The sequence below is a fragment of the Pangasianodon hypophthalmus genome, chromosome 10, assembly GCF_027358585.1.
Source record: "Pangasianodon hypophthalmus isolate fPanHyp1 chromosome 10, fPanHyp1.pri, whole genome shotgun sequence".
Classification (NCBI taxonomy): Eukaryota; Metazoa; Chordata; class Actinopteri; order Siluriformes; family Pangasiidae; genus Pangasianodon; species Pangasianodon hypophthalmus.
The window spans coordinates 12,457,988-12,472,688 of NC_069719.1; the positions used below are offsets into that span (position 1 = coordinate 12,457,988).

General features: G+C 38.1%; 1 protein-coding gene across 6 annotated transcripts; it reads right to left on the reverse strand.

Annotated features, from left to right (window-relative positions):
• Positions 1-230: 230 nt before the first annotated feature.
• Positions 231-13,857, reverse strand: hivep2b (HIVEP zinc finger 2b). 6 transcript variants are annotated; one of them, XM_053237450.1, is made up of 8 exons: positions 13,701-13,835; positions 9,119-9,698; positions 4,551-8,798; positions 4,303-4,454; positions 4,048-4,223; positions 3,856-3,951; positions 2,984-3,690; positions 231-2,819 (listed from the first exon to the last, which is right to left on the reverse strand). In XM_053237450.1, the coding sequence occupies exons 3-8, from the start codon at positions 8,526-8,528 to the stop codon at positions 2,379-2,381; spliced, it is 5,550 nt and encodes a 1,849-aa protein (XP_053093425.1). In that variant the 5' UTR covers positions 8,529-8,798; positions 9,119-9,698; positions 13,701-13,835; the 3' UTR covers positions 231-2,378. The 6 variants fall into 6 exon arrangements, with proteins under 6 accessions (XP_053093425.1, XP_053093422.1, XP_053093424.1 ...); XM_053237447.1 differs by lacking the exon at positions 13,701-13,835 and adding an exon at positions 10,331-12,216; XM_053237449.1 differs by lacking the exon at positions 9,119-9,698 and having other exon boundaries at positions 13,701-13,857.
• Between the last annotated feature and the right edge of the window lie 844 nt (positions 13,858-14,701).

Here is a 14,701-nt window from a genome sequence, read left to right on the forward strand (position 1 = left end):
TTTTACAAAATGATTATTGCTTCCAGATTGTTGGTCTGCACTGTAGGATTTACTTTTTCTGGACAGTGTCCTAATTGTCATAAGGTGTTTCTAGCTGTTTTAGTGAGGGGAGGAATTTGGCACTTTTTTTTGCAACAGCAAAATGGTGTTCTAAAATAAATTATAGGCTTATTTTTTATTATTTAAAGAGAGAGCGTATAGGAGAAATGAATTCCAAATATGTTACTAAAGAAAGTTGATCAGTTTTCTTTATTAAACATTTATTTGTAAGTAATTTGAGGTAAGAACATTGCTGACAAATCCTTATCATATAACTTTAATATACTTATGGACATCTTGTAATCAGAAAAGAAAAAAAAACACAGTATCATAGAGAAATCAGCTGCCTTCATGGGCAATAAATAAATATTTCTGAATACCTGTGAATGATGTTCATGTAAGATATATCAGAATTTGGTGATATATCAAATGCAATAAATACAACTGAACTAAATGAAACAAAATACACTATTAGTTATAATGTAAACATGACATAAAAAGTCTTTCATATAACTAACCTTATCATGAGCTCATTGTTTTAACACTCACTGAATATAAATTTCATCTATAGCCTATATTAAGTGAACACTAAAATGGAACATTAGATCGATCTTGTCCCAAAATATCATACTAATTTATATTTCCTCTCTATGTCTAATACAATACTTTCATGTTGAGACATTTAAAAACAATTGCACCTTAAAACTGTATACAATCAAACACAGTTCAATTCAAATCTGATGTCAAGAAAAAAACTTGTACAGACATCAATTCTTGTTCGTTTGTTCTCACACAGGACACACTAGAAAAAAATAATTACAGTACATGATTGTGTGTGTGTGTGTGTGTGTATACCTTGGCGTGAGTGCATGTGTGCTTGTGTGTATGTAGGTGCTTGTGTGTTCATGAGAATATGTGTAGTGTTGGGCAGATTACTTAGAAAATGTACTCAGGCACTGATTATAAATATGGATTTATGAAAAATACAACATAATCTGACCTTTTTTTATTATTATGTTCAGTTATTAGGCAGGTGTAGTTCAAGATTAATTAAGATATGCTTTAAGAAATATGAAAATGTTGTGCCTAAATTGCTCCATGTTAGAAAAATGTTTTGGCTAGCTACATTATACTTAATGATTTCAATGGCTTAGAATGTGAAAAAATGTAAACATACAATACTTATTTTTTGTAATCAAATATGATTATTATCAGACAGAACGTGACTACGTAATGTTTACAAAATTAGTCTGTAAATAAATAGATTTTAATGCATTCTGGGTTGATTGCCTTATTACTTTTTCATGACCTGAATGCATAATCCTGTTTATATGTAGTCCATCATTTTTGTAACCTGAATACATAATCTAGTTGATATGTAATCCTTTACTACCCAACACCATGTGTATATTTATGTGCATATAATTGACTAAACAGTGGCTGGAATGTTGTGCCATTTGATAAAATCAGTCATACAATGATTCCAAATAGCCCAAATATCAACTGCACAGCATCAGTCAATTACTTCAGTAGAAAGTGCTTTACATAGTCATCTAACTGCATAACATTTACAAATGACTTTAGGTTATCATAGCAATAATACATTGTCATATCATAAACTACATGAACAACATGTCACTGTGTTGCATAAGTGCTGAAAAGTCCAAAGATTAAACAAATGCACCAGCAAACATAAATAACAACTATATACCAAGCAATATTGTAGCACTACTGAAGTTAGTATTCAAACTGTATAATGTGAATTGAGTGCAATTTCAAAAGCATCAACAGTACTTTAGATCAGTTTAACACTATATTCACTGCTTTAACAATACATCCAATACTTCTGTCTCACTGAGGCATAGGCAAACAATTCTAAAAAGGCACAAGCTGATCAGACGGGGATGATTAAGTTATAGTCATGATTTATATATATATATATATATATATATATATATATATATATATATATATATATATATTAATGCACTAGATTTGGAAAGGGATGGTACTTTTTAGTTGCTGAAAAAATAGAAATAATTTCCAATGATTCTGAAATTTGAATAAATCTCCTGAAATACCTCTTCAATATTTATGGACTGCATATTAATATTTATATGGCCATATATGTATAGACAAAATAAGTGGTGGTTATAGGAAATGTGACTCTGATATGGCAGTTAGATTAAAATATGTGCTGTGCATCTTTATATGAAATTATGTGCATATACGCCTTATCATTTCTTTTGGCCACATATTGCACCTTACCAAAACAACAATCATCATATGAGCTTGATTTAGCTTGACTTAACAAAATGTTTTGCAACAAGCTATTTGAATCAGCTTTTTGGAGGATTACCAATAACATCCTCTGACGTGATCCTGAGGGATGCAATAGCCTCTGCACAGATGTGGACACTTTCCTCCTGCTTGTTGTCCTTGCTGGCAAGACCAGTGCAAGATGTTGGCTGCTCTTTCCTCTGGGATGATATGTTACTTACTCCAGGTCCTGGAACAGAAGCTGAGGCTTGCCTGGAATTAGCCCTTTCTGATATGTCCCCCTGTGGTAGTGACTGAGAGTGTGCCTCTACAGGAACACCAGATGGGCAGATGGAGGGCATTCTTAAACCTCCAATGGGAACCATTGGGATGGGTGTCTGTACCTGCTGTTGAGAGTGCAAAGGCAAGTGGCTGAAAATGCCTCGGCTGGGGAGGGTGGATGCGTCGGCACCACAGCGTACACCATCAGTGACATTTTGAAGAATGGCCTCTCGCTTATCCTGAATTAAACATTAGCACAATTTATTGATTTTGTGAGTGATCAAATGATCATATTGTTATGAATATGTTATTAAACGGTTATTGATATTACATGTTGAAGTAGTATGTCTACTAGAAATTTAAAGCTATTAACAATCAGAAGTTTTACATTTAAGTGACATACCATTTCTGTGTACATTGCATTGTATTGTCTTAGGGCAGAGGCTTCACATTTCATCTCCCTGCTTGAATCCACATAGGATCTGTGCTGATAGGTCCCCCTGCGTGGTGATGCAGCCCTAAGCATGCCTCTGTGTTGCCCACGTGGGGAGGATGCGCGATACCTTGATACATCTGTCATTGGCGAAATGGGTCTTACAGGTGAGAGCTGGCGAATGGGTGAGAGATCCCCTCTAATGTTCACATCTCGCCTTGGAAAAATGGGTCTCAAGGGGGAGGGAGCCCTTCCTGGAGTCAGATGACTTTGTGGACACAGATCCCCCCGTAGACAGATGTTTCTTTGATGAGGTGAGTCCCAACAAGGAGAGAGCAGTTGAGGTGTGCATGGATCAAATGAGGTGCTTGTTTGCTCAAGAGTTAGATCATCCTCATTACTGACTGATGATGCTTCAAGCCTTTCTTTAGGATCCAAGTTCTTAGTGAAACAGATGGAGGGAAATGGTTTGTTAATTGTGTAAGGCTGAGGACTTGTGCTTCTGGAGTGGGTTCTTGGTGTAGAGTCCCCATCATATTCATCATCCTCATCATCATCTGGTTCATCTCCATCTTCCTCGCCACCATCTGAGTCATCCGCATCAGAGAACTGATGTTTAATGGATGCATCCATTACTGGTCTAATCTCTGATGATTTCTGTACATCATCTTCATGTTCTGAAAATAAACAGAGAATCAAATTAATTCATTAGTTCTAAATAAGTCATTTAAATGATCATTTTCAGAAATCAGCTGTAATAACTAATTGTTTATGCTTATCCACTTTTAAAAAGTAAAACACCAGTAAAATGAGGGATATTCTGTTAGCCATAATGGACTTACCAGCAACATCTGTATTGTCCATATTCATGGGTGAAACACCAAGCTCAAGGCATTTTTTCAAGTGGGCTTTTGACTTCATATGCTTAGTCAAGTTCCCTTTATTTGAAAAAAGACATTGTTTGACCTCATCTGATGAAAATATGTTTAAGAGTAGCAAATATTGTGTGATAGAAAATATGGTAAAAAACCAACCTTTTGTTTTGAAGGCAAAGTTACAGCACTTGCATATGTAGGGCCTCACATCTGTGTGAGTGCGTATATGTTTCTTTAGCATACTAGGTTTTTTACATCGAATACCACACTCTTCACAAATATACTTCCCACGGCCACGTCCCCTGACATACACATAGTCCTCATTTGATTTGTACCTGAAAATCAGTACATATGTTAGCAAAGATTTGCATCAATAAAACAATTCTGATATTTGTACAGAAAGATACTACTCACCCTCCTTCAAAAATCTTTACCCGAGCAGGCTCTGTTTGCCTTAAAGGGGCCTCAGTTTCCTTGCTATTATCACGTGAAGGTCTACATTTTTGCTTAATATCTTTCATTTGTGCATCATATGTTATGTCTCCTACCCTAGCCTCAATGGTCCCCTGTAAAAAAAATAAGAATTAAGTAATATAATGTGGTTGAATTTATACACAAACCCCAGATAAACAACATAGGAAACAGTAAAAAAAAAAACCAACCTGTTCCTGTTTGTGACTTGACAAAGTTGAAGTAACAAGTATTCCTGGTTGATGCATTGCTGCGATTGTATATGTGGCATTTTGTTTGCACTGTTTAGATTGGAGAAGGGCAAGAGCCTTTCCAGTACTGAGACTTGGTGGATTTGGATTATGGCATCTCATAAACCAAGAGGCATACACAGAGAAATGAGGTGCTGTTTGGGTGCTGTTTGGTTTGGAACAATTGAGATAACACCAACTCACACGTGTTGTAGTGTGAAGACCTGGAAACTGAGATAGTATCCAAGTATTGGCAATATCTCTAGGTAAGGTTGTTGTAGCAATCTGCACAGGTATAGGCAAATTATTTACTAAAATTGCTTCTGGAGAAACACTGCTGGGCAATGGTAAGCCTGCTTTATTGTAGAAGTCTATATTAGAATCCTCCATTTCTATCTCTTCAACAGTCACAGATGGATTTTGTACATGTGTTGACTTACTCTCTTTCTTCTGTTTCTCTATTCCAAGATCAGGATGACCTAATTCTACAGCACTAAGTTCTTCTACAATCTGTCCATACATATTCTCATCTTTGACTCGTTTTTGCTGAGTTGCTTCAATGAAGAGCTCAATACTACTGGCAGGAGAAAGCATTCGCTTACTAGCTCCACCGCTTGGAGCCTCTGTAGTTGAAATGGTTCTAGAGGTCAAGGACAGCGGTATGCCTGTATTAAGTTTTGCAGGAGATGACTGTGGGTTGTGCAGAAGTCCTCTTGGATGTCCTGGTGTTTGACATACATCAAAACCTACTCTCTGTTGTGATGTAACACTTAAACATTGACTTTGAGAGATAACATTATTAGGTCTTATGTTTGTCGCATATTGAGAATCCAGAATATGAGATATACTAGTGTATGTGATGTTTCCATAGCATGGTACTTGCATCTGAATTCTCACTGGAACTAACAAACCACGCATGCTCTGATTGGCTAAAGCAGGCTGAGCTTGTGAAAGGACTGCTATTGTTGACAAGACATTGGTCACACTGTGCGAATGGTCTTTCGGTAGATCTGCCAGAGCGATTCTAGGATCTTCTGCTGTTTTTGAATCTTCAGGTTCTTTCTTTATTTTCTGCTTTAGCCCATGACATTGATGCATCTGTAAAGTCTGGGGAAGAAGAGGCTGTTTATGAGGGATTTGCTCTGGCATCCTAGACAAGTCCAACAAAAACTGTTTGTCTGGTGAAGACATTTTCCTGCCCATGTCAACTGCATCTGAGCTTCCCTGTGTAGCATTCATCTCCATAGATTTATCATGTGTCTCTGGATCACCACTCAAAGAAGCCTGTCTAACCAAACAGCCTCTTCTCCGTTCTTTAAATCCACATTCACTGGCACAGATGTCACTTTGGATAGGGCTGGTTGAAAAAGAAAGGTTGCTATAGTCAAAGGACTTACTTCTAAATTCTGGTAATTCAGTGGGTAAGTTGCAGGGTGCCTGTTCTGATGCAGAGCGCCTCATCTCTCTCTGTTGGCTTAGTGAGCTTCCTGGAACAGACAAGAACTCCAAGCACTTACTAAACTCATCCGATTTAGCGGGAGATGCGACATTCATACTATCCTCTCTGTCAAGTGATTGAGAAAAGCTTGAGCTGTGAGATAAATTGCTATCTTGACTTGGGCTTCTGGAGAGACTAGTACAAGCAGATTCAAAGCTTGATTCACCAGAGGAACATTCCATCTCAGCTAAACGCAAGCGTTTCTTTTTTGGTGGTAGCTTTTCAACTGGGAAGTTTGACAAAGTTTCACTCCTCTGAGGCCACTGGAATTCTTCTCTGTTTTTTTCATTTGGTCTAACCTGCACATCTCGTACTTTTTCTGGTTTGTCAGGCTCCTCAGTAACTCTAATCTCTGGAACTTGAATGCCAGACTGAAACGCTAGTTGTTTAGATAAATGAGACCAATGGTAGATCAAACTACCTCCACTGTATTGACTCTCTATTTTTCCAGAATGCATGAGTGGGTCAGTTTTGTACTTCTCCTTAATCTGCTCCTTTTCAATTAATTGGTAAAGGGTACTTTTATTGAACTGTTGTGACTCAAAATCAGTGGACTTCTCTGCAGAACCTGGCCTACTTAATGATTTTGTGTGTTGAATTACAGAGATAACATTGCTGCCAGCCCATCTCTCTGTGTCAGTATATGAAGCATCCGGAATATCTTGCTTTGTACAAAGGTCCCCTGTGAGGTCAGGCAAGCATGAAGGCTTATTTTGGGTTGGAAAATCTTCCTCTTCCATAATGTTCTTTCCTTTTCTACGTTTCCTTGTAGCATTTTCCATCATGTGGTTTTGAAACATGAGGCATGACTCCGATTCTGGACAATTCTCTATTCCAATTTTAGAATCATCAGCACTGTCAACTTTTGGCTCTGATTTCAGGCCACAAACCAAAGTGTGGTTATCCAGTTCTGCATGTCCTTCATGTGCAGAATGCTCAAAGGCAGCCTGTCTCATAAGCTTTCTCATGCCCATGGAGCTACGAAACGAGATTTCCTCATTTGTCATCCTCTCATCAAAAGAATTACTGCTTCTTAGCGCCTGTGGTGCACTTACATTGGAATCAGATGGTGTTGGAAGAGAGTTGCTCCGTAAAAGTAAACCACATTCTGGTGGTGTTTCTAATAGTTCAGTCCTGCACTGAAACATTTCTGGGATTTCCTGATATTCTTCTTCTTGAAAAGATTCTGATTCGATTTTTATTGATCTGGCCAAGTCTTTTTTGTGTCTGGGCAAATGGCATGTGGCTTCCTCAGGTGCCATTCCTTTGGTCAATTTAATCATAAAACTGGATGGAGTCTCATTTATGTCTGTCATGCAAGTCTGTACAGTGATTGATTGCCTTGGCTTGGTGCTTGGTCTATAACACTTCCCAAACATAATTTCTTGGTATGACTTTGCATTTGCGCTGGGTTGATTGAACTGCTGTTCTGCACTCTCCGAGCGTGAAAAGTAGCCAGAGTCAGTGCTGCCTTTGCTGTATGAGCTAGGGAGAGAGAGGGAATCTTGACTTCTTTTCTCTGAAAGCCTAAGGGCTAGTCTTTGCTTTATGGTAGAAGACTCAAGTTCTTGGTCCACCTGAGTGACAATAACAGGTGTCATCTTTTCTCTAAACTGCCATAAAGATACTTTTCCTGACATACTCTCATTTGATGAACTGTGTGTAAAGGTTATCCCAGGGATCGTTTGTGTATGTCTACCACACTTTTCCTGTACAATATCCCCCCTGTCCTTCATTTGGATAGACCTGCCTCTGTGCATCGGCTGCCTCTGTGCAAGAGCCGCCTCTTCTCTCACCTCCTCATCAGTGTCAGTACTCTGCTCAGCATCTGAGTGCATTTCTCCTTCTCCTACTGTCACTTCTTCGTCCATACTACTAAGCTTCCTATCTTGCTCTGAAAATGGAAACAATCCTGCTTTGACAGCATGTGTGTGAGACTTTCTGTGTTTGTACAAATTACTTTTAGTTTTAAATGAGAAACCACAAGGAACACATGGATATGGTCGCTCACCAGTGTGAGAACGTATGTGTTTTTTCAGCACACTCGGTTTAGCGCATGCTCTCCCACAGTAATGACACACATACTTTCCTGTCTTCTTCACTTTCAGCTCTTTTTTGTGCACACCCACTGACAGGAGGTTAACATTTGATTGGAAACGTTTGCCAGGGGGAGGGAACCGCTGTGTCTTCCTCCATGTGTAGATTGGATTCTCTTCACTGGCTTCTAAGGGGGGACTAGTTCCTGACCCCACTGTTTGTGTCTCAGTGCTGGGACATGACCTCAAATCATCTCTGTGGGGTCTTTCTGTTAGTGGTATTTTGTCCTTGGTGCCAGGAAAATGATCTCTTTGGGCCATTTCAGAATCAGAGTGTTTCTCTTCTTTCAAAGTGCCTCCCTGTGGGGAACATCCTACTGCAATAGCGGGTTCAGGAGTCTCCATGATGCAAATATATTTTTTAAAATATCAATACTTATGTCTGCTACATCTTTGCTACTTCATTTTGCAGGATCCAATAGTATAAAAAAATCCTAATTAATTTGGTGTAATATCTTTTTTAAGTGCCATAAGTTCCAAAAAGTACAGATGTAGTCTTCAGGCTGGTTGCTTGATTCTCAAAAAATGGTGGGTAATTTTCTTTCCACTGTTTTCATTTCTGGTTTTATTCCTTCTTCAGTGTACTTTTAGGCCTAAGTACCAGTTCCAGGTTATCTAAAGGAAAATAATAAGGATACACAAATATAATAAGACATGAAAATTGAACAGAATAAATGTCAGCTAGACTTTTCAACACTGCAGAAAGTAATTTACATCTCTATCATAATAAAACATCTTATAATAATAATAATAATAATAATAATAATAATAAAAAATTCTTGAATATTAATAAATAATTCTCTAAACTGAGTCTGTTTGATGCTATGGTGATTAAGCACAATCTAACAGCCGCATCACTTTACATGTTTGCCTATGGCTATTTATAGTGTAAATGGCCACTTTTATAGCAAGCGTGTAATGTATATGCTACATACCTTTGGAAAGGAGCAGCCTAACATTCTGACTGGAAAATAAATTTCAGCATAAACACACTCCACATTTCCTAAGTATAGGTGGTTACAGTAACTTTGTTACTTTTATTACGCAAATATGGCTGATTCTAGACAGCTAACGTGACTGCAAAGGGGTAAAACTGACAGCTAGTAGGGCTGTTGGAGGAGAGTTAAATAAGCTTTCACTTAATTAGTGTAACAGTAAACAAACACTGCTATTAATGTAGAATTTGTGCAAAAAATAAAGCACTAATAACAGCATCAAGAAAGACAACCAGGAGCAGTTCATCTCCTCACATGTAACAATGCAACTTTAATGAGGTTATATAAGATTATCTGGTGCAGACCTCTTAGCTTGTGTTAATTAGGACATCAGAAGACTTCACACTATTATATCAGAAAGGAAACCTGAACCACATACTTTAGTTTACTTTGAAACATTGCCACTGTCACAATTCACTTTGTACAAAGAGGTGGAGGTGGTATAGAGGGGTCTCTAGAGGTGATAGGATTCTCCAGCATTCCTCTCAAGGTCACTCTGATCTCATTCTTGGGTCTCCCTCTGCGCGGGGGGATGAATTAATGAGTGGACAAATGAGTGAAAGACATGAAAAAAAAAACAAATGTAACTGTGTGCTCTCATTCACGGTGATCATTTCTGAACCACAGAATGGTTGACGATATCTTCTAAATGTGGAATCATAGACTACAGGAAGGAATAAAAACAATTAAATGTATATAGGATCATGTTTTCCATCATTATTGTCATCATAGACTGTTCTGGGAGCTTATGAATGAAAAGTGTAAAGGTTTGACCAACTGTTACCACTTCCGATTTTGACAACACTCCTACACATCTGCACGAACACCACCAGCTACAACATGAAGAGTGAAAAACATTCAATAGCAAGTCACTGAAAAATATAGCCAGAGTCAGGGGAATGTCATTACGTCATGTATCAGCACCCCACTGTATCAGCAGTCACAAGAGCCAAAGCCTGGCAACTTATAAAATCAAGCAGTCTTATAAATGACATCCACAGTGGCACTTCAGGAAAGACTGGAGGACTGCATGATGGATGAATTACATGGTGAATAAGAGCAGAGCAGTCAAGGACAGACTCAAACTGGCAAGTCACCCTCTAGCAAGCACAGCTACAACAACATCAAACATATCGATTGCCATTTACAAACCTGGTGTTCAAATACAGCCTTGTCCAATATCTCCAGTCATTTCCAGCTCCCTTTAGAATTCCCATCTTCCATATTCCAGTATGTCACCCTCAAGGAAAGCAGTTTTAAAGCCAAATAAGCCAAAGATAAGCCCCATCAATGATCCACATCGTGTGTATTGAGGGTACACTATCAGACCTACTGATGTAAGCGAGTCGCCACAGAAAATACCTCACTGAGACGTGTATCCAGGAACAAAAATAGCAAAGGGGCCCTGTTAGGGGTTATGCAACAGCCCACAGTGAAGACCACTTTTGAAGGCATGGAAAGCAGTGCACAGACATCATTCATTCAGTGTGCACTGCATAGATAAGTATGTACACCATGAGTTGAGTTGTGCCTCTAAACAAAATGCTTACAAAATTATATAAAATAAAAAGTATTCAATGCAACAATATAAAAGACTTATTCAAGGGGTCTGCCATATGCTGACAAGACTCTCAACACATGATAATGCTTGACTGAAAATCACAAGTTACCTTATGACAAATTTCAATCATATATTAATTGTTACCTTTGCCAAAGATAAATCCATTATGTATCATATAAACCTTTAATCAAATGTCTTTGTCATTTAAATGCATAATATAAAACAATTTACATAATTAAAAACATTTGCCCTGCTATGAGTACCAAGTTTGGATTTCAAAAACCAACTGAGTGCTGCTATGAATGGGAGAGTTTAAATAGCATGAGATAATGCATATGTTATATGGCTTTGAATCAAATCTAGTACAGATATTAAAGAGTTTATATTATTATCAGTTTATAAAGTATTTATAAAGTGAAATTCTAACACTACAGAGTATAAAAATAATGATTGAAGCATGTAATTGACAAACCAGTTACTGAACCAAAAGAAACAATGAGCTCAAGGCAGGTATTGGAGAACATGTGGCAAACACCATATAGGAGACTTGTATCTACAGTATTGAGTATGTTGAGTTATTGCTCTAAATGGTTGATCCTCAATGAACAGTGAAGGTCAAGCCTCTCATCTCTCTCTATAAATATAATGGTCTGTCCCACTGGGTCGCCTGGCTTTTCCACTATCCCGGGCACAACTCATGGCTACTGACTATTTAGATGTGATCTGACACCCAACTTCTTTCCCTCTCAGCCATACTCTTTCTTTCTTTCACACACACACACACACATACACTGTATACTGGAGTAGGCTGGTAAACAACAAAGCCTCTTTTTCATGTGTATGCTGCTGCTGAAGATGGTAAACTGCTTTTCAATAGAAAACATTGCTATGATGAACAGTACATACCAGGGAAATTGTAAATAGACACAGTTTGAAAAACAAGTATCATATCCCTGTTAGACAACTGTATGCAGAAATTGTATGCAGAAACAGCATGGTGGTGTGGTGCAGTGGATAGTGTTGCTGGCTCACAGCTCCATGGTCCCTGGTTTGATCCTGAATTTGGGTTACTGTATGTTTAGAATTTTGCTTGTTCTCTCTGCATACTCTGCATGGGTTTCCTCCAGGTTCTCCGGTTTCCTTCGACTGTCCAAAACCATGCTGGTAAGTTTGGCTACACTAATTTGCCCCTAGTGGTGAATGAGCATGCAATGGACTGGCGTCCAATCCAGGGGGTATTGCCACCTCCTGGGATAGACTGCATCCACTGTAACCCTGACCAGAATAAATTGGTTACTGAACATGAATGAACAAATGTTTTATAAATACATTGCCAATCAAAGGTTTTTGAACACCTGGAGTGTCCTGTGTTTTATTGCAGAATATTACAACTAAACAAGAAAATAAAAGCAATATTTTATCTATAGGCTTTAAGGTTTACCCCGAGCATGCCTGCCAGTAACCCTTAAACCTATAGATAAAATATTGCTTTAAATAGATAGATAGATAGATAGATAGATAGATAGATAGATATTGTGTATATAGTGTACATTACTTTATGAGCCCTCGAGCCCTGTGGATGAGGACAGTGTCATCCTGGAAGAGACCACTCGAATCAGGATAGAAAGGTTTCATCATGGGATAAAGGTGATCAGTCAGAATAACTGTATTGATTTGCAGAGTCCCTTCCCTCAAAGTGGATAAGTGGACACAAACTATGCCAGCAAAAGTCCCCCCACTTCATAACAAAGCCACCATTTTTCCTTTAATTCATTAATCCATCTGTTTATACTGAATATTCATATACAGAGTACAATACAAATGGCTACATTACACAAAAAATAGCACCTGTTTCTAAGGGAGGGATGGTCAAAATAGGTAATGGAACAAACTGTCAAGCATATTCACTCTCACTGTGGTAAAAGGCCATTTACACTGTGTATTCAACTTTCTAATAAAGACCTGATTAAAGAGAGTTTAGACTATTGTCTCTTTACTGTTATACATTATATTCTATTTGATAGAGGTACAGTATAATTACACCTAAATATTCCAAGTAAATTGCCTCCTTATTCCCTTTTTTTAATGTAAATGCCATTTACCATATGGGGTGAAGACATGAGGAATGTTCCCATGGCAACAAAATACCTATTTTTGCTGTATTTAGTATGCGCTTATCTTATTCAGTGAGTAGCTACACACAGACCACTGAAATACTGAATGGAGCACACTCAGCCAGTGCTTTAGCTGTCAGAGGCATTATAAATGCTCTCCATTTCTATTTAGTAGGACACACTGAGAAATGTCTTCTCAATGTATGTAAGTAGGATGTGTCTGGATTGGATAATGGTATTCTTTAGTCTCTGTATGTATTCGACACCATAAAAAGATCTGGGAAATGAATGAGAATGAATGAAACGAATTTGCAAATGCCTTCAGGAGGTGGACTCCATCTGGAGCCATCATTAACTCATCGTCATGGAAACACACACACTGTTTCCTTATGATAGAACTGAAGTTCTGCATTTCACAAGCTAAACTGTATAATGAGACAAAATACTTCACTAAAGATTTTGCTGAAGACTGCATTATGAGTGAGTTCAAAGAGGAGTTCTAAAAAAAGTGTGTCTGAATATATACATCATCAAAGTTACAAAAGTAAATTTTAGGTAAAATGTGGCAGAAACACTACTCTTGACACTAGATAATAGTCACCACAGAAATGTGGTGAAAATTCAGCTCACAAGACATAACTGACACACCACTTAGCATCCTCATACTTGAATGTTTTTTTAATAAGGATATTATTCAGTGATGTGAGACTGAGGGCTCATACTGGTAATCAAAAAACAGCAACATAATACAAGACAACTCCTCCTAATGTATCTAGATCAGGTTGTTTCTAGACAAGACACACATATATACCTACCAAAGTGAATTCATGCTTATCTTCTTTCTCACCTTGACTGATCCATGGAGTTCAGCTACTTCCTCCAAAGCTAAACACTTTATTTTCCATCCTCAGAGTGCCACTACCAAGGTTCCTGTTTTTCACTTAGTGCTCTTCACTAGGCTTTGCTACTAATCCCTTAGTCTCATGCAAGAGGAGTGGGAAGGAAATGGAAAATGATCATGTTTCTTGGCATAAACACCTGGTGTGTTGATTGGCTGAGGGAGGCTGGTGGAGATGTCTATCACCGTGACAACGCAGGGTCTGGTTGGCAGCAGCCAGAAGAGAATATACAGGGACAGAAATAGATTTCAGCTTGCTCTGGAGCTGTACAATCCCACCACAGAGAAAGGGAGGGAAGGCCAGAGGAATGCAAGAAGAAGGATGAATACAGCTTTGAGAAAAGATGAGCACAGCTATGAGAAAGCAAGGACATTAGCTTAGAATATTACAGCTACATCCATGCTGCAGTCACTGCATAGAAAGTGGCTTTGTAACGATGGGTGAGCTGACATAGGTAAAGAATTGCTTTTTAGAAATTAAATGCTTAATAGCTAAACATTGCCATTCTTTGCATTGGTACTAAGGGTGCTAGGAATATTCCTGCATTTCCACTATGATTTCTATTCCTGTCTAAAAGATGAATACAGCTGTGGTTTAATAGCCAACATCAAACTCTCCATTTTCAGACAGCATCCCTGAAGCTGGCAGACCTGATAGTGGCCTAATTGGCCCTGAAAATCATTTATCATCAATTAACGTGCTTTGATGGAACTGTACGAGGGCAGCAGTGTTACTAAACTAAGCAGTTATAATGTATGTTTTTGCCCATAATTCTGTCCAAATTAATCTGTCATTTTAAAAATTACCATGGGTGGACACAGTCTCCCAAAAGGACTGTGTGATTCAGTATAATTTAAAAGTGCAATTAAATAGAATGAAAGTGACTCAGACCAATAAGTACTGGTTTATCACATTTCGGGGGTTATTTTAGTTCACATTCATGGCAGGA

What these genes read in the sequence shown, in the direction of transcription:
- hivep2b (XM_053237449.1), bottom strand. Translation starts at nt 8,528, where the DNA reads ATGGAGACTCCTGAACCCGCTATTGCAGTAGGATGTTCCCCACAGGGA. An exon ending in GTAAAGATTTTTGAAGGAGG is followed by an intron (nt 4,224 to 4,302) that starts GTGAGTAGTATC and finishes ACTGATTTTCAG; the next exon opens with GTACAAATCAAATGAGGACT. An exon ending in GGACAATACAGATGTTGCTG is followed by an intron (nt 3,691 to 3,855) that starts GTAAGTCCATTA and finishes GTTTATTTTCAG; the next exon opens with AACATGAAGATGATGTACAG.